This window comes from Vipera berus, assembly GCF_964194415.1.
Source record: "Vipera berus genome assembly, chromosome: 2".
NCBI classification, from domain to species: Eukaryota; Metazoa; Chordata; class Lepidosauria; order Squamata; family Viperidae; genus Vipera; species Vipera berus.
In genome coordinates, this window is record NC_138203.1 from 32,321,137 (window position 1) to 32,345,892 (window position 24,756).

The 24,756-nt window shown below is 39.3% G+C and overlaps 1 protein-coding gene across 2 annotated transcripts in view; it reads left to right on the forward strand.

Moving 5' to 3' along the window:
- Positions 1–9,253: 9,253 nt before the first annotated feature.
- The window catches only part of AP3B1 (adaptor related protein complex 3 subunit beta 1), a 165,507-nt gene continuing 150,004 nt past the window's right edge, over positions 9,254–24,756 (forward strand). For both annotated transcript variants that reach the window (XR_014025209.1, XM_081318391.1), the window contains exon 1: positions 9,254–9,505. Coding sequence is in view for 1 of the 2 variants with exons in the window: in XM_081318391.1 (XP_081174517.1) it covers positions 9,369–9,505 (137 nt within the window). In the remaining variant the exon portion in view is untranslated. The remainder of the gene's footprint in view (positions 9,506–24,756) is intronic.

Sequence of the window (24,756 nt, forward strand, 5' to 3'; positions counted from 1 at the left end):
AAAGCCGCTGAGAGATCTAGTAGGACTAGGACAGAGGAACAACCTCTGTCCCGAGCTCTCCAGAGATGATTTACCAGAGTTGTTAACAGAGTGAACATGACTGCAGACTTGTTTTCTTGGTACACCTATATTATAAAGGCTACATTTAGCTTCTCACTATGGTGGGAAGTGAGATGGCAGAGCTCAAAATAATATTTTAACAAATACACTTTAAATGGGCTTCGTTTTTATGGCCGCATTTCTAACTGTGATTCAGATGAAGCTATCTCTTCCTTCTAATTGTGACAATAAGATGATGCCTTTTATTTTTGGTTATGTAATTTGACATAGTATATCCCAGGATTCACTCCTCTGACCCCTACCTGTTTAATATCTATATAAGCCTTTTGGTAGAAATTGTCTGGCAGTTTGAGGTGAGATATCATTGACAAGCCGATGATGTTGTATAGCTCCTTTTTAAGCCAAAAGTGACAAGTGGCAGAAATCCTGAATTATCTGTCTGTGGTTGGATGGGAGAAAGAGGCTCAGATTCCACCCAAGCGAGACTAGCTATTTATTCAGACACCTATTCATTCATTCATATTCATTTATTTGTTCATTCATTCATTTGACTTATATAGCCACAACTAAGCATGGCTCACAAGATAATAAAACAGCAAAAACAAATAAACTGCAAACAAACAAAATAAAAACTCAGGCAACCTTTCTCCATGTATCAATATACTATTTTACTAGGTTATGGTCTCAATGCATCCCAATGTTTGTGGGGGGGAAAATAAACTCTTTGGGGTGTTCCAGAATTCAAGAAATATGGGGGTCTGGGATTTCTGGGGGAAGGGTGTTCACAGGACAGGGGCAGCTACAGATAAGGTACACTTCCTAAGTCCTGTTAGATGACAGCTGGTGATGACCTATAAAGCCCTAAATGGCATGGGCCCGGATTATCTGAGGGAGCACCTGCTGCCAGTGTCAATTTCCCATCGTCCTGTGCGCTCCCAACAGGGAGGTCCTCCTCAGGGTACCGCCGGTCAAGGATTGGTGATCCCCAGGGGGAGGGCGTTCTCTGTGGGCGTGCCTGCCCTATGGAATCAACTGCCAACGGAACTTCGGACTGCCCCCGACATTCGTTCGTTTTGCTGGGACCTAAAAACCTGGCTCTTTGAGCTATCTGGCCTGGACTGAGGGGTTTTAATGATTTTAAATTGTGATTTTGACTTTTTGGGGCTATACTTAATTTAATTTTATTTTAATTTTATATTGTATTGTTTTTAAATTCTGCCCTGTAAACCGCCCTGAGTCCTTCGGGAATAGGGCGGTATATAAACCGAATTAATAATAATAATGAGAAGGGATCTGAAGTGCACTCACCCTTGAAGGACCTTGAAGAATAGGCAGGTAGATAACCTAAGGAAGAGGTGCTCCTGTACGTTACCTGGTCCTGTGCCATTTAGGGTTTCAGAGAGAATAACCAACACCTTGACTCCCCCGCCCGCAAAAAAACCCTAAAAAACAAAAACTGTTTTCAAAAGATACCTCTGCTTTTGCTGCTGTTGTAAAGATAGTTTTCTTTTCTTTTTTCTTGTCCTCTCCCATCCTTGTAGGTAGAAACAGATTAGAAACTAATTTTTGTTTTATATTTAGAGCTGGGTGAGAGGAACCACCATTACCTCCTGCGGCTGGTTTTCCGTTATGCCACCCCCCACCGCTGGGCTGCGGAACCTACCAGGTGGTTCCGCCCCAGGCGCCTAATGGACCCGGAACGGTTCCAGAGGGCGCTTGGGCCTATACCCATCACCCTTACCCACAGCCCAGTCGATGTTCTGGTGGATGCCTGGGAAAGGGCGGCCGCCGGGGCACTTGACTGCGTTGTACCCTTGCGGCCTCTGACCCGGCACAGATCCCGTTGGGCTCCATGGTTCTCTGCGGAGCTCCGGGAGATGAAGCGTCGGAGATGAGGTCTAGAGAGCGGTTGGAGGTCCAGCCGATCCGAATCTGACCGATTGCAGTTAAGAACCTTTATAAGGTCTTATCTTGCGGCGATAAGGACGGCGAAGTCTAACTACTTTGCTGCCCTTATCGCGTCCGCAGATAATCGCCCAGCCGCCCTGTTTAGGGTAACTCGCTCCCTCCTTAATCAGGAGGTGAGGGAGGATCCCTTGCGGGGACGAGCCGAGGAGTTTAGTCATCATCTGGCGGACAAAATCGCTCAGATCCGGACCGGTCTGGACTCTGACTGGGCAGAGTCTGATGTGGAGGAATCGGACGGTCTTGAGCATGTTATCTGGACTGAGTTCGACCCTGTTTCCCCTGATGATGTGGACAGGATCATGGGGAGGCTGAGCACCACCACCTGTTTGTTGGATCCGTGCCCCTCCTGGCTAGCTTATGCGGCCCGGGAGGGGACACGAGGCTGGTTCCACGCAGTAATAACTGCTTCTTTGAAGGAGGGTGTCTTCCCTGCCACCTTGAAGGAGGCGGTGGTGAGACCCCTCCTCAAGAAGCCTGCCTTGGACCTGGCTGTTTTAAATAACTATCGTCCAGTCTCCAACCTTCGCTTTTTGGCGAAGGTTGTTGAGAGTGTGGTGGCGCATCAGCTTCCTCTGTTCCTGGAGGAAACTGATTATCTGGACCCGTACCAATCGGGTTTCAGGCCCGGATACAGCACGGAGACGGCATTGGTCACGCTGGTGAATGATCTCTGGAGGGCTAGGGACAGGGGTTGCCCCTCTGTCCTGGTCCTATTAGATCTCTCAGCGGCTTGTGATACCATCGACCATGGTATCCTGCTGCGGCGTCTCGGGGTTGGGAGTGGGAGGCACCATTTTACGGTGGTTCTCCTCCTATCTCCTGGTCCGCTCGCAGTCAGTGTTGACAGGAGGGCAGAGATCCGCCCCGAGGCCTCTCATTTGTGGAGTTCCTCAGGGGTCGGTTCTCTCGCCCCTCCTGTTCAACATCTATATGAAGCCGCTGGGTGAGATCATTCGTGGTTTCGGGGTGGGGTATCATCAGTACGCTGATGATACCCAACTTTTTCTTTCCACCCCGAACCAACCCAGCGATGCCCTCGCCGTGATGTCCCGGTGCCTGGAGGCGGTCCAGGTCTGGATGGGAAGAAACAGGCTTCGTCTCAATCCCGCCAAGACTGAGTGGCTGTGCATATCGGCATCTCGGGTCAACCAGACTATTCCATCTCTAACAATGGGGGGTGAGGTGTTACCCCCCGTTGATAGGGCTCGCAACTTGGGCGTCCTCCTGGATTCACGACTCAATTTTGAAGACCATATAGGAGCCGTGACCAGGGGGGCTTTTGCCCAGGTTCGCCTGGTGCGCCAGTTGCGACCCTATCTGGACCGAGATGCCCTACGCACAGTCACTCATGCGCTCGTGACCTCCCGTTTGGACTACTGCAACGCTCTCTACATGGGGCTGCCCTTGAGGACCACTCGGAGGCTTCAGCTGGTGCAGAATGCGGCCGCGCGAGTTGTGATGGGGGTCTCCCGATACTCCCATGTAACACCTCTACTCCGCGAGCTGCATTGGCTTCCGGTTGCCCTCCGGGTGAAATTCAAGGTGCTGGTGATGACCTATAAAGCCCTACATGGCTTGGGTCCGGGATATCTGAGGGAACACCTGCTGCCGGCATCAAGTTCCCTTTGTCCAGTGCGCTCCCACAGGGAGGGTCTTCTCAGGGTGCCACCGGTAAGAGATTGCCAGCGGACGACACCCAGGGATAGGGCCTTCTCAGTGGGGGCGCCTGCCCTTTGGAACCAGCTGCCAGTGGAGCTGAGGACTGCCCCCGACCTCCGTTCATTCCGCCGGGACCTGAAGACCTGGCTCTTCGAGCTCTCTGGCCCAGGCTGAGGATTAATTTATTTTAATTGGGGTTTTACTTATACAGGGATAAATTTAATTTTTTTTAAACTTGGTTTTTTAACTTTTGTACTTTGGTTTTTAATTACCCTGTAAACCGCCCTGAGTCCTTCGGGAAAGGGCGGTATATAAATGTAATAAAATAAATAAATAAAATAAATTTTAACTGTGAATTTTAAGTAAAACCTGCCCATTATTGACAAATGTCTTCAGTATATAAACATCATTATGAAACAGTTTTTGAACAACAGATATCCTGATTGTCACATTTTACCTAATTTTTAAATTGTCTTCACACTCCATTATAAACAGTTCTAGAGAACGTAAAAACTTGTAAACTGTTTAATAACATTTGTGCTATCTTAGTAAAGGAATCATCGGATAGTTAAGTTTTTTGCCTTTCTAATGTAATTTTGTAGTTCATAACGTCAACCACAAGAGGACACCAAACAAGTATGCAGTAACTGGAACTAATACTATACAATACATTGTCCTCTTAATACAGTAAAAATAAGAAATCCAGGAAAGATTAAAATAAATAAGATTTGCAAGTTGTGACTTCAGCAGCGCACATACAGTGCAATTTCACAAAATATTTTTTTAAAAAAATCCATGTAAAAATAATAATGTAAAATCAGCTAAAACTTAGTTTACAAGTTCCTGCTTCATTTGGGAATCCTCTCTCCAAGTGCATTGCTTGGCTTCAGTTGCTCTGTTCCATGCTACATGTACAGCACCTCCAGGCTATAAACACACAACACAAATACAGCCACTCTGTGCCTGACAAATCTGCCAGGCACATTTATCCAAGAGCCTTTTTGATATCTATGTGATGTGCAGTTGCAAACAGTGAAATGTTAACCACACAGCACAGTTGCAATCATAGGAGCTTATCCTACCATACAACCACCACCTTATTTTTCAGTGAGTTCCAAAAAGAATATTGAGCATTTCCCAGAGAAAAAGCGGGCTGTTTTTGCTCTCTGCTGAGGACTGTTTTGGGATGATAAAATTCACAATTATGCACGTACAAAGTGATCACTGGGAAAGAGGCTTATCCCTCTCCTAGGTATTCTGCACCATAAGTTTCTAATCTAGCAGCAAGAAAAAGAAAAAAAGAAACAGCTTTATATCTCTTCCTTTCAGTGATCCTATTCTAATTTGCTGGATCTTGACTGCGAATGGTTGCAGAAACCGATCTTAAAGTAGGTTCTTGGAAAGGGGAAATCTCATCCCCCTGACACTACATTAACTATGCATTCAGTTGAGTACAATTATTACTGTAATGAATTAGACATACTCTTTGCTGAAGCTGCTCTCTATAATTACTTAAATTATTATTTTTTTAAAAAAGCACGACAATTGCTGCTTCTGGCTAAAAAGATACCCGACTGTTACTCTTCTGGAAATGTTTCCTTTTGCTGTATATGGTTTTGAAAAATAAAAGGAGATATGATTGACAGCACCAGCCATTTTCACACCCATTTATTCATGGAAGATGGGAAGCAAGCTGTCCATATTAGACATTCACTCCTGGTCAAACTACTTGGATTTCCATTTTCAAGTTCCTGGGAAAAATGTCGCATGAAATAAAAGTAGTGTTCTCTTATCATTGAATTGGGGACCACACAGTGCAAGCCTTCTGAAGAGTCTATATGTATCTTGCAACATCACATAGAATGAATTATGTTTAGGAAACAAACAAAAGTTATCTTCTTTATTTACTATCTACTAATTCAATATAATATTTACTAATTCAAATAATAATTATATGACTCTCCATCTTGCAATACTGACTTTGGTGGCTAGCAAATTACAAACTAAAAAGCATAAAAAAACCCAACTGAGGATATTGATCAACAATAAATTAACGCTTTGCGGGTTCAATTAAGCTCTCGAATTCCATGCTGGGGAAAATATTGAGTGTTTTAAAGCTCTTAAAAAACCAGCAAGATCATATCCAAGCTAATCTTGGGGGAACATGAGGTTCCAGAGGATCAGTGCTGTGGATAGAAAAGGCCTACTTCTTGGATCCTGCCAGGTGACACTCTTGGGTACAGAAGATAGAGAGCATGTCCTTCCAGTTGGACCTAATGGGACAGACTGAGGCTTAGCTCATCACGTCCAGAGGGGACATGACTTGGGTTCCATCTGCAGGTCCTAAATAATGATCTGCTCCTATAGCAAAGGAAATAAATATCTCTTTATTTTTACTTTAGTTTCCACACTTTGACAAGGTCAGCTCTGGACAATGTGAAGGGAAAAGAATAGTACAGAAACAGGGCCAGGCAGATAAATAGAAAGGAATGGCCTGCCTGAAACTCCTCATTTTCCTGCTATTGGCTTGGAGGATCTAAACATAACATGGCATTTTCACTAGCTTGATTTTCAATGGGAAATCTCCAAGATGCCTAGTCAAATCTAGGTTTGTTATAAACTTCCTTGGGCCCATGCACTCCATTTAACAATGCCCTCACACCTCTAGGTCACTCAGAGTACTTTGATGCTTGCTAGAAGGATAGTTTGTGTGTCATAGGAGGCTGAGTTGCAACAACAGCTGGGGAGTTTACCTTTGCTATTGAATCATACATTTGGGGGTTGCAACCATTTGGGTCAAACAAAATGCTAAACTATAATGTAGTTTTGCCAAGAATACTATAAGCATTTATCCTTTGTGATTTGTAAACTATGGTTAACAGATCAACCTGTTTTTATGTGAATCCAGCCAATTTGTTAACAAAGATTAAACAAGCTTATAAAGACTATCTATAACATATGAAATAGATGTCCCATACCCAGCTATAAAAATAAAAAACTATTTTTAACATTTGATTTTAAAGTCTTTAACTTAACACATATTCAAGAGAATATGGATGAAGATCAGGAAAAATCCTTTCTATGTTGAAATCAATACACGAAACCATTCCTTCAGCTTGTGACAAAATAAGATGCAACGTAAAGGAACAAGATGCCAGCTTAGATATACAAGCCCAGAACTTGACTACAACCAAAGAACTAACAATGCAGAAAATACAAGCCCAGAACTTGACTACAACCAAAGAACTAACAATGCAGAAAATAACAGGAGAAGTGGAACAACTAAATACTAAGACAGAGGATCCAACTGACCAACAGATCCAGCCAATGGAAAAATCAGAAAAGGGAGTGACAACATTGAAACTGGAAAAGACTTTTTACATAAATCAGAAGAAATTTGAGGAAAAGGAAGAAGAACAGACTGAATGGAAGATAAACCTATCAGGACAATTGTGGAAATTGAAGTAATAGGGAGGCAATCTAATGAATACAAATGGGCTAGTTCTTCCAAAAAAACTCTAACTAAATGGTCTTTCTTATTTCAAATATAATAATAGAGGGAGAATTCTTTGAGGATTCAAAAGTATTGATATGGAAGGTTAGTTGGCAAAGGAAGAAAGCCAGAATAAGGCTGAAAGAAATAATAATAATAATAATAATAATAATAATAATAATAATAATAATAATAATAATAATAATAATAATAATAATAAGAAAAAGAAAAAGAAAAAGAAGAAGAAGAAGAAGAAGAAGAAGAAGAAGAAGAAGAAGAAGAAGAAGAAAAGAAGTTGGAAGGGACCTTGGAGGTCATCTAGTCCAACCCCCTGCTCAGGCAGGAAACCCTGTTTATTAGATTTATTAGAGGGGATTTCATATTACTGATTAGAGGGTTGAATATAGTGGAAAATAGATAATTTTTAGAAAATTTAGATAATTTTTAGAAAATAAAGTAACACTATAAATGAATAGGTAAGATGTGTAATAAGACTAATAGACTTTTGGTTTAATATGGTGGAAAATAGATAACTTTTAGAAAATAAAATAAGATTACCGTATATGCAAATAGATGTATATTTAGATTAGATTTTGTTATGAAAAGGGAAAAAGGTAGAAGTTGAGATAAGGGAAACTTTGGTCACCTAAAGCTTGGAAATTATAAATACCAAATGTTAATTTGAATTTTGGTGGGAAACTAAAGCTTGGGAAAAAAGCAGTAATAGGACATTGACTGTATATAAGCATTGAATGTAAACACAATTAAGATATGTATAAGGTAAAAATTATTGATAAATGTAACAAAGATGGTTTTATTTAGTTGATAATAAGAACTATATTAGCCTAATATGAGATAGCAGATATTAAGGGAAAAAGATATTTCTTATCTGATGTTGTAACTTGAGATTTGTGCTAAAGATTTATGTACGTTATTGAATTATTGATTACCCAGTCACCACATTGCTTTTTAAAGGTTTAATTGTAATATTAGAAAACTAATAAAATATTATAAAAAGAATTGGGGCACTTTAAAATGGCATATATTTATGATGGTTGTAGTGTTCCAAGGTCACATGATCACCAGTTGTGACCTCCCAGTCTGTTTCCAATAAGCAAAGTCAACTAGAAAAATTGGACCACTTGATTCATTTAACTGCAGTGATTCAGTTAACAATCACTGCAAAAAAAGTCATAAAATCTGGCACGACTCACTTATTCCACTTGGCAATGGAAATCATTTCTTATTTTTCTCCATCACTTGGTTGCCTTCCCATCTGTGCCCCCAAGCATTAAATGACAAGTTATATATTTTTGTTGGGAAGTCAGGAATTCCATATGTGAATTACTCAAAGATTCTTAGGTGGCTATTAATTACGTCCCATCTTAGTACAGAGATATTGCTTTTCTATTGCTAGTGTTGTATTTGCAGTGCATACTCATGATCATGGTCACCAAGTGAAACTTTTGCTTTGGCACAACATACTAAACCAGGGGTCTTCAAACTTGGCCCTTTTATGACTTGTGGACTTCAACTCCCAGAATTCCTCAGCCAGCATGGCTGGCTGAGGAATTCTGGGAGTTGAAGTCCACAAGTCATAAAAGGGCCAAGTTTGAAGACCCCTGTACTAAACTATCAATTAACCACACGGTCTGAATTGGAATAGGAAGCTAAAATGTAATTGGTCAGTTGTTTGGCTGCGTCGTGCAAAAATTGCTTAACTTGTCACGCCCTCATTAAGTTCAAAGACTGACCGAATTCTGAAGGTGGGAATCGGGGCACATTCCTCCATACCTAGCAACCTCTAAAAGACTAGCGTAGCTCTCTTTTGTATACGTGGCAAGCGAGTATCTGAAAGCCAGCAAGTATCTCGTGACCGGGACAAGGCGGAGAAGCTCCACGGCGGAGATTTCCTCGTGACGAGGGGGCGTGTCTTCCTGGAAGCGCGGAGACCGGGAGAAGCTTTGTGTTCCCTTGGCAACGACGGCGCTAGGCCGCTCTCCCCCAAAAAGTCTGTCGGGCCACCGGTCCCCGCCCCTCTCGGCGATCACGTGACACGGCTTTGGCTGCCGTTCGCCGACAGCTTCCGGGAAGAGCCGGATCGCGGAGGAGCTGCGGGAGGGCGCGCTAAACGGGCTCCAGGTGGGCGCTTTTCAAGCCGTCGCGGTGGGAAAAAGGTACGGTGGGGATGATGTTGACCAACAACGTCGGTTACAACGAGCAGGCCGGGGATGCTCAAGCTGAAGCGGCCCAGGAGGCGGCGCCCACCACAGCCTCCACCGCTTCTCCGGCGGCCTTCGGGCTCTTCAGTAGCGATGGCAAGAAGTAAGTATAAAGGGCGGCCGCGGCGGCGGAGGTGAGGAGTCTTGGTAGCGGTCTAGAGGCTGGGGCGGGCTGTCCTCTTCGCAGCCTTCTCCGCCGCTGGCGACGGGGAGTGCAGGCGCCGCGTTCTCTGAAAAGAGGAGAAGCGGAATAAGCGCTGCTCGCTCTTCCCACTTCGCCACTTTAAGCGGGCTGATGAGCTTTCTGCCAGACCAGGGGTCGGCAACCTCGGCTCTTTTATGACTCGTGGACTTCAACTCCCAGAATTCCTGAGCCAGCATAGCTGGCTCAGGAATTCTGGGAGTTGAAGTCCACGAGTCATAAAAGAGCCGAGGTTGCCTACCCCTGGTATAGTCACATCAACCTAAAACATTTAATCTTATTATATTCTTATTTTTTTTCCTAAAGTAACTACATGAATCAGTAAATACAACAAAGTACCTCTTCCTTTTTCTTCAGTGTTGCTTCTAATTCTTGTATTGTCTGATTTAATTCTGTTTTATGAGTTTGGACTGCATTTGCCTGACTACTCACACACTCCAGCTCAGTCACCTGTAAAAATAATACATATAACAATAATTCAGTAATTAGAAGACTATATGAAAAAAATTCTTCCTTCTGAAATATCTAGATCAAAGCATCAATGCCTACTGGATAAAGAGAGGAGGGAAATTACTGAGCATAGCTGGCTCAGGAATTCTGGGAGTTGAAGTCCACGAGTCATAAAAGAGCCGAGGTTGCCGACCCCTGTGCCAGACGGTCTTCTGCGCGCTTCCACTTTCTCCAAAATGGAAGTTACTCTGTGACTCCCATCTGATAGGTCGCTAAGCAGAAAAGTGCCAGACGTTGTGTGACACTTCACTTGAATTTAGTAATAATTTTCTCTCGTGTTTTGTGCTTCGTTAACCCAACACACCTCTACCGGTGATTATTATTTTTTTTTAACTTGTCTTGAATGTTTGAATAGGAGGAAAAGTTGATTATGAATGATCTTGCCCTGCTAACAGGGAAATAGTTTTTTTTTTTTCAGTAAATGCGGCTCGATCATCCACATGATCCTGAATTGAATGAGCTGTCCACGCGCTTCTTTATTTTTCTGCCCCATTTAAAGGAGGCTTTAAAAAAAAGTTCAAAGAGAAATAGACTAAGCTAGTTGCTTAACGTCACTTTTCATTGATTTGATAGTCATAAAGTTAGTAAGATTTTCTTTAAAAATGCATGTGCATTTTGGAGAATTTGAAAGATTTACAATCAGAAAAATGAACTTTTTGAACTTTTTATTGCAGTACTGTTCCTCCCGTCTGGCATATGCTAATATGTTTTATTTTTAGCATTTCAGTTTTGACAGGGGCATATAGTGTTCTCTTGTTTTTTACTTATTTAAAGGGGTGAAATTCTTTTCGTACAAATAATCATCGTATGAAGATTTCATTGTTGTTGTTAGTTGCGAAGTCGTGTCCGACCCATCGCGACCCTATGGACAACGTTCCTCCTGGCCTTCCTGTCCTCTACCATCTTCTGGAGTCCATTTAAGCTCACGCCTACTGCTTCAGTGACTCCATCCAGCCACCTCATTCTCTGTCGTCCCCTTCTTCTCTTGCCCTCAACCTTTCCCATCATTAGGTTCTTCTCCAGTGAGTCCTTACTTCTCATAAGGTGGCCAAAGTATTTGAGTTTCAAGAAGATTTCATTATATTCTCTCTATTATATAGTTCTCATCCTCTCTTCTAAAGACTATAGTTTATTAAAATCTGATCTCTGGTAATTCTACTCTTAACTTTGCAGACTTGCAGAGTAGTTTCCCGAAGTAACCCTAAAATGGATTTTATTGTGTTGATTACCTTACATACAGTTTTAATATTGCTTACATACATATGTTTGGGTAATTTGTAATCTCAATTTATTGAAAAATTTATTTAATTATTTTTAGTATAAAGGTTTTAGTTGTGACAATGAATTAAACAATAACATTTAGTTCATAATCTGGTATATATCAGATATTTTCATAATTAATGTAAAATATAGTACTTTAAGATAGGGTGTATTTCATAGCCTTCCCTATAAATGGACTTGTTTTTTTATGATCAACTCAGTGGTTTCCAGTTTGATTCTATGCATGATTCTTAGGGTTAAAAAAAAATAAAAAGCCTTTTTATTATAATATGGTATTTATCAGCATGCGCAGTTAAATGTTGAGAATTACCAACTTTTAGCTCTAATATTTGTTTAATATGCTATTCTTTGCCCAAATTTATTCTATTATTCAATGAAACATCTTTTGTAATAATCTATTATATCAGTTTATGGAAAGAATTTTATATGTACACAAACTGTGTATGTGTATTAAAATCTATAAATAATATATTCTGTACTACTTCATCTTCTATATCCCTCTTCTATCCAAAGCAGAGGTATGTTGTGGTATAGCGTAGAAGCATGGATGTTATATATTTTCTACTGAATATGAAGAGTACTACTTATGTGATATATTGGTTTTTTTCCTCAGACCAACGTTGGTTAGTTACTTTGGCAGAACTAGGAGGAATGGAATGGAGAAGTGAATAGAATAGATTAGAAGAGAAGAGAAGAGAACAGAACAGAATAGAATAGAATAGAGCTGGAACTGACCTTGGAGGTCTTCCAGTCCAGCCCCCTGTTCAAGCAGGAGAACCTATACCATCTCAGACAAGTAACTGTCTGGCCTATTTTTAAAAATCTCCAATGATGGAGCAAGCTATTCCGCTGGTTAATTGTCCTCACTGTCAGGAAGTTTCTCCTTAATTCCAGGTTGCTTCTCTCTTCGATCAGTTTCCAACCATTGTTTCTTCTCCATCATCTCGTGTGCTTCTTAATGATTTTTGTTTCTTTTATTTTAAATTACTTTAAATTGTAGCCATGGGAGATTGGTTTGAAAATGACATAAAAATGATTTTAACCATTTCCTTCTTCATATCTTGATGAAGATCACTTTTCACAAGCAGATATTTTTATCATTAGAAAAGCTCTCATGCAATACCAAACTAACATCTGATTTTATATTTAATTTGACAGTCTAAATGTTTTTTTTACTTTCTTTGATAAGATGAGAAGATGAGAAGAATTATAAGTAAATTGATGGCTTGGTGAATGAAGTAGAGTTGGAGGATTATCAGCTACAAGTGCCAAAATGACAGTTTTGACTGGCAAATCTCTCAGGAAGCATTTCCATGCAGAGTTAGAATTAATTCAATGTATAATTTATATTGACAGTTTTATTTAAGTTGCTTTTAACTATCAAATAGAACTTTATAGCATTCTTTAAATTGTGCTATTAATATGCAGTTGTGTTCTTTTATTCCCTTCTTAATATCAAGAATAATTTATTATTACAATTTGGTGTGTTCTAGAAAGTACAGTTATATAAAAGCATCTGCTTTGTAGTTTTTGAGTTTATAGAATCAACGTGAAACATCAGTGCATGCCAGTGACTTTTAATTATAATGAATTCAGAATAATGTATTTTTTGCTGATTGAGACTATGCCCTAGAAAATTGAGGTAGAAAATATTACATAAATAAATAATTTTGAATGATGAAGATTCAATCTTATATTTATTTATTGTTGGTGCAAATTGATAAATTACTGAGGATTATTATCAACAACTTTCATGTAACAAAAGCTGAAGTAGAAAGATGAGTGTTCAGTTCTAATAAGAGGCTGCTGCAGGTATAAAATTACCTTCGACTCATTTATTTCCTTTGTAACCTACTGCAAATCATAAGATTTCAAAGAATTCCCCAAAAATGATACACTATATAGCATGTATTTTATTTATATTGCTATTTATAATATTGTAAGATTATACCACATTCATCTGTATATCAATCATTCAGGGTTTTTTTTGTTTTTTAATAAAAAATACAGTGTTATCTATAGTTCTCTAGGTGTCTAAGAGAAACTAGATTTTTCTGAAGGTCTCATTCTCAAGGTTTTCCATCTAAAGGTTACAATTATGTTGTATCAAAAAAATTTTGACAGTTATTTCACTATTATAATAAATGCTGTATACTGAGTTTTCTAGTTGGATCTTACTTGATTGTACATTTTTCATATTTTTTGATAAATTGAACTATTTTTACATAATATGAGTCTTATAGCCTTTTCAAGACATTGCCTATTCTAGCTTGTTAATTTCTTTGTTAATTTGGGTTTCAGCTGAATATTATTCAGATCAATTTTAGATTATAGTATAATGTTAAGTCAGTGAAAAACTTGTAATACTGTAGTAGTATTCTAAAATGTGACTCTTATTTTGGGTAATTGAAACATACCTTCCACTGAAGACCTGTACATTATATGGTCAGAAAGAGGGCTGAGAAAATATCTATAGACCCCTCACATCCTGGACATAAACAGTTTCAACTCCTCCCCTTGTGATGCTGCTATAGGGCACTGCATGCCAAAACAGTTAGACACTGTTTTTTCCCTTGTGCCATCACTCTGCTGAACACCTAATTCTCATAGTACATTTACCAATATGGTATGGCTGTATTATTGTTATCCCTCTCATCTTTTCTATTACCTTCTTTTATTGGTATCATTATGATTATTATTACTCTGTTGTTTTGCATGTAAACTGGCAACTTCTTCACCGAAGACAAATTCCTTGTCTATGTAATCACACTTCATCAAATAAAGTGACCTGTCTTACCCTACCCTACCCTACCCTACCCTACCCTACTCCACTCCACTCTAGTCTGTTCTCCACTCCACTCCACTCCACTCCTTAATTCTTTTACTTCCCTGAAGACTAAAATGTATTGAGCATCCTTTGATGGAACTATTAGTCTACAGAGTTGTGTTTGTTGCATTGCAGTGTTCTTTAGATAACACAAGATTCAAACTATATGCACCTGAAGTCAAATCTAGAAATTCCAGTAATATATTCAAAAGGTGAGAAATCAAAGTCATTGTTCACTTGTCATAATAATGTTGATAATTTGGAGTTTCTGAAAATATTTGAACTAAAGGAAAATTTTGTGCAGGTTAGGGTGACAGTCTAGGAAGTTTTTGTTTTTGTGCTGATTAGTGACAAATATATATTTTTACATACTTGCTAAGAATGGCCATCTGAATAATATTAAACTTGCCTAATATACTAATTACCCAAATGGAAGGTTCCCCCCCACCCCCGAATAATAATTATAAATTGAGACGGGATCTTGTTACATTAAGAAAATGTGATCATAGAAGCAGGTGTTGAAAGTGTGGAGGTTGATTTTTATTATAAGTAATAATCAGTGGCTACAAGGAGATAGGAAAGGAAGAGGAGCAACAATTATTGCATTACTGAGAATTTCAGACAATGGTGAAGATTCTTAAAATTCAGGATGTTCAGTTCACTTCTGAGGACAGAGGAGGCCCTAGCACAGGGACCATCTCTACAAGTGAAAGACAGCAAGAGTGGGATAGATATAGCATGCTCATTTCTACTCCCCTTTGAATGCAAGTAGACAGGCCTAGAATTCCTGAACATATTTACCTGGGATTAAGAGTCACTGAACTCAGTACAACTAATTACAGAGTAAGTAAGCATAGGTTATGTTTCTCTGCCTACTACTGTATAAACTCTTGCTGAGCTGTCATCACTCTCTTTCTCCTTTTGTCTTCTAATATCCTTTCTTCCTTCTGGTTTTTCTTTTCCTTTTATCCCTGTTCTGCTGAAAGAAAGGAGGGAGTGATGGTGTAAGAATGTGTGTGTGTGTGTGTGTGTGAGAGAGAGAGAGAGAGAGAGAGAGAGAGAGGGAGAGTGAGAGGGAGAGAGAGAGAGAATGGTTTCTGTGAGTGAATGCAGACAATCCATTTTAGAAATCGATGCCTTATTTTACAGATAATTAAGTTTAATCAGTTTTTCAGTTAATGCTTTGGCTTGGCCACACCCTTTTATTGAAAGTTGTTTTGGCCAATGTATACATATACACATATACCGGTACTTTCCTTTTTACGACCCTGTAAATCCCTTAATTTGGAGTAGACTCAGAGCAACTGAATGGACCTGAGCCTTTACTAGCCAGTGCCCTTCCTGACAGCATGTGGAGTTCGCAGCAGGTATTTTTTTCTTTCTGCCCTGGGAGAGAAAAATCTGTCACTACCTAGGATTGAATTTTCAACCTTCTGAGTGGGAAGCAAGCATGCTGCTATAAATGTATACAAAATGTCCTGGGCTAGCTTCTTCTGAATTTTACTACTTAAGTGGAAAAACTGAAGAACTTGGCAATGCACAAAATTTCAGTTTGTTTATATTTTTTCTGATTTTTAAAATTATTTTTGGAAGATTTGTGTGGAATTCAGGGTATCTATCTTTTGCATAAATAATGGTGTTTCTGAATTTCTTTCCAGCTGAGTTCATATCTTCATTTCCATGACTTCATGGATTGGCTTATGAAGTTTAGGATGTTCATCTACCTTCTCAGTCTAGTCTATATCTCTAGAGTTCCCTGCTACTCTTCCATTGTGGTTTAATCCTACAAAACTGTTCTTCCAAGCCCTGATAAGGAGAGGCAAGTACTGCTGTCTACTGAGATGTTGGATAAATGTAGCATTGGATTTGTGACTGACATCCATTCATTATTAATGAATTTATGAGACATAATATTTCCTTGGAGAAATTAATTGTCTATCTGAGGAAATTTTTGTGGATTTTTTTTACCTCACATGATTGAATATTTGATTCATACAATCTATTAGTTTTTTAAAAACTTATAATGCTTGGACACTGTAACGCATGTTTAAAAGAGGAATTGAGAGTTTTGTGTAGTTGTTAAGGTGCTGGCCTAGAAAGCAGTGACTGTGAGTTCTAAGTCTCTCTTATAAAGGCTATAGTTATTATTTTGTTAATACATTGCAATATACATATCATGCACCAGTAAATTCAGAGCAGCAACAAACTTAGTTAAAATAGTTTTTGACATTTTAGGGCTTCAGAGCCCCCTCTTGTACTAGAAATAGAATACTGATTTTGAAGGAGATCAGTCTGGGATAAAAATATTTTACTTTCCAATCATCTGTTTTATTGAGATGAAGACATTTTATTTTGATCAGAGTTTAAAGTAAACAATTTACTTAGATTTATGTTGGACTTCTAACAAGTATTTTAATTGACGGAATCTACCCAGCCATGTCAAGAACACAATTAGTTTTATTAATAAATAATAAGGCTTGTTCATTTGGCAGAATTGTATGATAAGAGTGCTTCAGAACTATATGCTCAGAAATAAAAGTTGAGATGTCTTGCTGTAATGGGAAGTTTTTTCAGTAGCTTTGGTGATTCCCTAAATCTGATAAAATGAGAGAGCCAGGTCAGTCTAAGTGTAGGGGTCAGCAACTTTAAACACTCAAAGAGCCATTTAGACCAGTTTCCCACAGAAAAGAAAACACTGGGAGCCACAAAACTCTGCTCATTCCCCCCCTTGCATGGAGTGCCCTGCTGCTTCTGCCTCCCCTGCTGCATTCCCCTGCTGCTTCCCCCCTGCATGGAGCACCCCGCCGCCACTGCTTCCACCCACCCACCCTGATGGAGTGCTCCACCACCGCTGCTGCTTCCCCTTCTGCACGGAGCACCCCACTGCTTTCCCCAGTGATGGAGTTTGGGAAGCAGTGGCAGGGTGTAGCCCAGGCGTGGCCCAGCAGCAGCAGCAAAGCTCATCCTCCCCACTCAAGAGGCCACCTGTGGCTCCTCAGCTCCGTCCAAGTTGAAGAAAGCGGAGGCGCAGCAGTGGGATTGTTCTCAATAAGGCAGATGCACACGAGCAAGCAGTGCACCTGGGTCTTATTGTTTGAGAGCAATCCCGCTGCTGCATCTATTGCCCGATCTACTTCTCACCTGGCCGGCTGGCTGGCTGGCAGGCACAAAGCCTCACCGCTCTTGTCGTCCTCCCCACTCAAGCGGCCACCAGCAGCTTGGGTGCCTCTGCTCCATCCGAGTTGAAGAAAACGGAGGCACAGCAGCGGGATTGCTCTCAAGGCAGGCACACACGAGCCAGCAGCGCACCTGGCTCTTATGGTTTGAGGACCTATGATGATTTCAAATTAGAGGAAAATTAATATGGGAAAAGATAATCTTTACAGTGGGAACTACCAAGTGTGACAAGGAAGAATTGAAAACTATTGTAATACATCCAGGATTTGTGTTTATCTGGGCTATTTTTCAACAACTAGATAGTAGTTTTGACACTGCATTCTTCAGTAGCTGATTTTATGTACTGTTTTGAAGTGCAGCCCCATATAGAGTGTATCACGCTTATCTGTTCAGTAAACTATTAATATAGTATTTAGTCAAATGTCAAAATTTGGAGACAGGAGAAGATACAAGATAAAATTTCCTTTGAGTTGAACTGACTCATGGTGACTTCATGGGAACGTCTTTGCTGTTTTTTGATATAATACAGAAGTGGTTTGTTATTGCCTTTTTCTGCTACATTTTTGCTTAAGTGTAAGCTATCATGATGATGTTTTCTAATTATCTCTCACCCAAGTTTTAACCAGAACTCACCTTGTTTTAACCAGAACTCACCTTGTTTAGTTTCTTGAGCTAAACCTGGCTAGTGCTTACTTACATATATAAATGTTCCATTTAGCAAAAGAATAATAAAATTCAGCCATATGCATCTTTAGAATAGATTCTTCCTAAGCACAGTATGTTTACAAATTTGCAGGGTTATTTTTAGCTGAGAAATGTAGTTGGTATTGATCTTTCTTTGGTTTTACAAAGGACTTCTTCATGGAAAATTCATTGAATATATATTGATTTTATATAATGTTCTTGATTTTTCTGTATAGAAGAATATAGCCAATTAACTGTTTATATAAAGCATTTATTTAATTCTGGAATGATTTAATGTTGAATCAGCACATTCCATTCAAAAGGCTTCAAAAGATTGGAATTGAATGGGTGAAAGCAGAAAACTCCAGCTTTATTTAATATTTAGATTTCATGCATATATTGCTTCATTGGCATGCCTACAGTCTAGGCCCATCTGTTAGAGTGGCACTGTGCCTGCTGCTACAGAGTTATGCCAGTTTCATTAAATATTTGAGCCAGGAAAGATGAATGATTTGGATGAAGTATTCTATAAAATAAGTCCAAAATGAGTTTTGAGTTATTAAATCCACATAGTGTTATCTGATGCTCTGTCTGTAACATAATAATAAGTATCATAAAATCAGCAAAAAATTCTTGGTTGTGATCTAACAGGTGGCATGAGAATGAAGTATGTGGCTGAGACAAGCTTGTAGTAGAATAAAATAGAATAAAGCCTAGGGCAAGAGTAACAGATCCGTGGTAGTCTAAATGTTGCTGAATTTCCCAGTTTCTATTACTTCTAAATGTCAGACAATTAAGGTTGTCAAAAGTCTTGAATGCTACAAGCAGTGCTTTTTTTGTAAAAGAAAAAGGTGCCGGAACTCACACATGTCATACAACCCGCCTTGCCTACCGTACAAGGTTCCATCCAAAAAAGGTGCCGGAACTTCATGCTGAGCGTTCTATGAGAAAAAAAGTCCTGGCTACAAGTTATATATTTTTGTCTTGTAAGAATTTATATACTCTTTATTACCTCCACTGTTCTTTCAATATTCAATATAACATTTAAGCTTGTAAGCCGCCCTGAGTCTTCGGAGAAGGGCGGGATATAAATGGAATTAAAATAAATAAATAAATAAATAAACATTTACACAGATGTTATACACAGTTTATGTTGTAGAAACTCAACCTACATCTAAAATTGATTTGTATATTGCCCTGTATAAATGCAGCCAATGTATGAAAGCTTAGACAGAGAGCTAGCATAGGCTAATAGTTAGGATGTAGCAGATAATTTTGATTTGATTCTAACATTATTCATAACTGTTATAAAAGTGTAAGAGCATATGACAAAGCCTTGGTAGATTGTGCCAGGGCCCATCTTAACCCAGAATAATATCACTTAGATTATCCTACTAGTTATTTCTCTAGTATTCACAAAATAGAGATGTAATGTCTTTCCACAGCAGATATTTTTGAGGCACATTTTCTCTTAAAGTGCAAGTAACTGTGTCTCAAGAATAATAGTGCTAGGTTGACCTGTCTTCCATGAATTAATCCAACTCCCCTTTAAGACACCCATTTGAGTCTTAGGGTAGTGAATTCTACAAATTATGTGTTTGTGGGGAGAAGTACTTTTTTGGGGGGTTGGGGGGGGAAATGTCTGTTTTAAATTTTCTTCCAGCAGCTTCATTGGCCAAACTGTGTCCTAATGTTTGAGTCAAGAGAAGAATATCTACTTTTTTATGTCTGATTTTGTATACTTTCTCTAAATTGCCTTTTTCCTAAGACTTTAGGCTTTAAGCCCAAAGGTTCTTGCTTTTTTCATAGAGGACATTTTGAGCTTCCTTATCAGTTTGTTTGCCTTCTGCACTTTTCCCCCAGTTCAATTGTATCTATTTCAAATGTTGTGAATTTCATCTTGAGAGTACCAGTTTCAAACTGTACATGATTTTCCAGATGCTAATGTACCATAGATTTCTAGAGTTACGGAGCCACATCTACATTTCATTTACTGATTCTTGAGAATAAGTGATATACTAATAAAAAGCCTATTAGCCTATTAGCACATAAAAGCAGTATGTATAGAAATAATTTTTAAGAGATTACTTTTACTTGAGACATCATCCAATATAAGTTTCCCCTTTATTTGTGTTAGGTTTTAAAACACAGTATTTCTAGATTAGATAAATATTTGCAAAGCTATTAGAATGAAAAATGGGCAGTTTGCCATTAACAACTTGGTGGCAATGAACCATTTATATGGCTCTGTTATGAATATCAAGCATAGCCTTATTATACTGTATTTATTCCAAAAGTTAAACCTGTACAAAATCTTAGTGAAATATTTGTTGATTGTATTAATTTCATTCAGTATTATTTAAACTGTTCTATAGTTCTACTAATACACTTAGCTACATTTTTGTAGTATTTTAAAAAATCCTTAGCTTTTAGAACTTATTGAATAATTTGAACATTTGAAAATTAAGTTATTAGTAACATGTTTATGTTAAGTCCAAATGTTTCTTTTAAATTATACAAGTATTGGAATAGGAGATACCATTGTGCTTCAAAAATCAGGTGCTTCATCTCTCATACCCATCATTATACTTAGAAATGGATGAAAAACAGAGAAATTCTGCCATCTGGAATATTGTCTGAATTCCAGAAATACATTATAGAAGTACAGTTTCAAGCACACCTCCAATGCGATCTCTAAATAGACTGGAATTTTTTTTTCAACTATTAAAAAAATCTTTACAAACTTTGGACCTATTTTTTCCTTTCAAGCACTAATGATCATAAGAAAAAATAACAAAGTAGGTTTGTATATTAACTTGTATTTCTAATCTAAATGTCATTGGTTACTTATGATTAACTCTCAATTTGTTAACTGGCTGAGTGATTGTTAATAAGGTATTATAATAATATTTGCTGGAGAAGACTCCTGCGAGTTCCTTGGACTGCAAGGCGATCAAACCGGTCAGTCCTAGAGGAGATCAACCCTGACTGCTCTTTAGAAGGCCAGATCCTGAAGCTAAAACTCAAATACTTTGGCCACCTAATGAGAAGGAAGGACTCACTGGAGAAGAGCCTAATGCTGGGAAAGATTGAGGGCAATAGAAGAAGGGGACGACAGAGAATGAGGTGGCTGGATGGAGTCACTGAAGCAGTAGGCGTGAGCCTAGATGGACTCCAAAAGATGGTAGAGGACAGGAAGGCCTGGAGGAACATTGTCCATAGGGTCGCGATGGGTCGGACACGATTTCGCAACTAACAACAACAACAAATAATATTTCCTCTGAATGGCATAGTAACTGTATCATATCATTTTGGGGAATTTTACACTGAACTTTGCAGTTAAGTGGGTGGAGTTTAAAGTTTTATGGCAGGACTTCCATGTCCTTGCTTCTTTGTTCTACATCTCTTCACGAAAGCATGCAAGGATGCTTCTTCGCTCCGAAACAACATGGGGTTGTCAGGATGGAAAGATGTGCCATGGTTGGATGTTCTTATCAGCAAAAGTAAGTCTGCCCAGGATGCCTGACCAATAAAAGTCTGTTTAACACCATTCTGCAGAGTTTATGCTATTTGGATCATTAATTATAAAGCATTTTGATTTGCGTTCCACGATAGCGCGCTCTAGTGCTTACAAGCAAGTCCCAAAATTACGAATGTTGCAGCACCACGGCAGTCGTTCACCCTTACGAGTGACCACAGAGGCTCTGCAACATTCACCCTGGTTATTCCCTTCCCACCCCCACCCTGGATCTCCCTAGGCACCAGGCCTTCAATACTCACCCTGTGAAGATCAAAATCCTTCACTTTCTTGGCTGTTGTAGGCCTTCGGTGCATCCGCAGAGAATGGAGGCCTAAAGTAACTCAAGATTATGTGAGATCAATGAGGTGAGATCTCACACTATTGATCTCATGTGATCTCATGGTTCTTTAGGCCTCTGTTCTCTGCAACAGAGAATGGAACAGAAGCCGGGGATGCTTCCATGTGACTCCGGAGGATGGATCAGCCATGAAAGCATGCCCCTAGCCTCAGATCCGGGTGGCAGCAGCCTGGAGAAGGCCTCCGGTGCTCAGATCAGGCTGCCGGAGGGTCGCAGAAGTATCCCTCAGCCTCAGATCCTGGCGGGAGCAGCCTGGAGGCCTCTGGCACCCAGATCAGGCTTCCAGAAGGCAGTGGAAGTATCCCCCGGCCTCAGATCTGGGCAACAGCAGGAACTGCGGCAGAGAGGAGATGGATCTTTTCAAGGTGAGTCCGGCATGGCAGGAAGGCAGGGGGAAGCATGAGGTATCTTAGTGGGTCAGGGAGGCCTTGGCCTGTTACATCACTAGGCCCTCCATGGCCTTCCCCACCCTGAGATACCTCATGTTCACTTAATGAGCCACATGCGTCTTAACGAGCAAGGGAGTGTTCTCGTTTGAGGTACGAGATTCACTCCCACAAGTTTTTGAGTTACGAGTGGAATGGGCAGGCTCCATTGCACTTGTGACTCAAGGACTACCTGTATAACCTTTGTGAAAGGTGACCATCATTCTGTTTAAAACCTAGAAAAACTCAAAAAAATGTCCACTTCACATGGCAGCCTATTCCCCTGGCTTGACAGTTCATGCAGTTAGGAATTTCATGTCTAGCCTAAACCTACTTTCTTGCAATTTTAACTACATTGACCTTTTCTAGTCCTCTGAGGCAACACATCTTCTTGTGTGCAAAAAGTTTTTTGATATTCAAATTATTATCATATCTTCCTGTAATTGTCTTTTTTGTAGAATCAAGGATCTCCAGGTCCTTTAACAATTCCTTATAGGACTTGAATTCCAGATCCCTCACCATGTTCATAGGTGTCCTTTGTCACCGTCCTGTTTGAACTGTGATATATAGAACTGGAAATAGTATTCCAAGTAATTTCTGACCAGAAGAGAATAGAATGGGACAATTGTTTCTTATATTTGATTCTATGCTTTTGCTGTTGTATCCCAAGGTAGCACTTGCATCAAACTGCTGGCTCATGTTTAATGGAACTTGTTTCAAGATGTCCACTTTTAATGTTTGTCTTTTACAAGATACTAATTTATCTTTTGTATCTTCCCATGATTGTATTTGGGCTGCTGTCAATTGTCTCATAGCAACAGCTTTATTATTCTTATTTATTTACCTCATTTAATTTTTTTGTAGACACCCACTCCCATTAACTTTGAGTGTTTTATAAATAGTATTTAGTATTTATGATAGTATTTTTTCCCAGCTTTGTTTTACATGTTTTTCCCCAGAAATCCCAATTTCAGTTTCCCTAATTAATGTTCTACAGTAATGTAAGTTGGGCAACTCTGAGACGTTATAATGAGCCCCTATAGACTAATTAATTTATTATTTGACTTGTGTTCCACCTTTCCTTCAAAAACTCAAGATAGATTACATAGCAAGCTCTTTTAATTTTGTCCAAAGTGCAACAAGTTTGTGAAATAGTCTGAGCTAAGAAGGAATGTCTGAGTCAAAACCATATAGTGCTTTTCCATGACTGAAGGTAGAGTAGGCTCCAGGTTTCCTCATTCTTAGTACAACTTAATCCTTGTGCATGGCCTTGGGGACTGGAGGGGGGGAGCAGAATAATGAAACAAGTATCACAAATCCATCCCTTCTGTATATGCATCTTGAAGTCACATTCATGTATGTGAGGGGTAATATTTCATTTTGATCAAACTATTGGATTCTGGGGATATCTCCTCTTCATTGCTTATGAATGAACTTTGTAGAAAATTAAACCAGAAGTATATTTTAGAATTTATTCATATTTATATTACACAGATTGTACACATGTATGTCTTCCCTGGAAAGTGTTAACTTTAATGAATAAAAGAGTTTTGGCAAAGCTATTTATGCAAATGTAGCACCTTCTCTGGTAAGGCTTTCAGAAGAATCTGGCTGATATCAGAGGAATATTTTATTTACTGATAGATATCAAGTACATTCATTTCAAATTTTAGCTCATATTTTTTTCCAGCCATGTTGGAGTGTACAGTGTACATTGGTCTTCTCTGCTCGAGTTTGTTTTAGTATAAATAATATGTATTTTAGGTCAGGGGTCCCCAACCCTCGGCCTGTGGTACCAGGCTGTGGCATGTCAGCAAGTTGGCTGCACAAACAAGCAAAACCCCATCCGTGGGATGCAGGCAGCACACAAAACCATACACTCTCCAGTCTGTGGAAAAACCTTTCTCCATTGAACCAGTCCCTGGTGCCCAAAAAGTTGGGGACCTCTTTTTTAGATTGTTCTCTCATTGGAACAATGTTAGCTGACTCAGAATTTAGCAGCCAAGACTGACCGGAATCAGGAAAGTAAATCATGCTATTTGCAGTTCATGTCTTCAACAATAATTACCAAGCTCAATTATAGATTCTTTTCTGATTACAGTATCTAAATGTTTTAGGCCCCTTAATAATTTAAGAAAGTTAATCTGAATCTGCCTAGAAAAGGAGCTCTGTTTCCTTGAAGGCCTTTCTTCAGATATCTCTGTTGCTTAATATACCAGGTAAATTCTGGAAGGAGTCCTTTGTAGTGTGGTATCCAAAGTTTATGAAAACTGCCATAGAAGGATATGTCAGTGTAAGTGTTTTATTTTTGTAAATTTTTGAGGTGGGGGCTTGCTGCTTTTCACTGTTGATTGTTGTTTATTGATATAT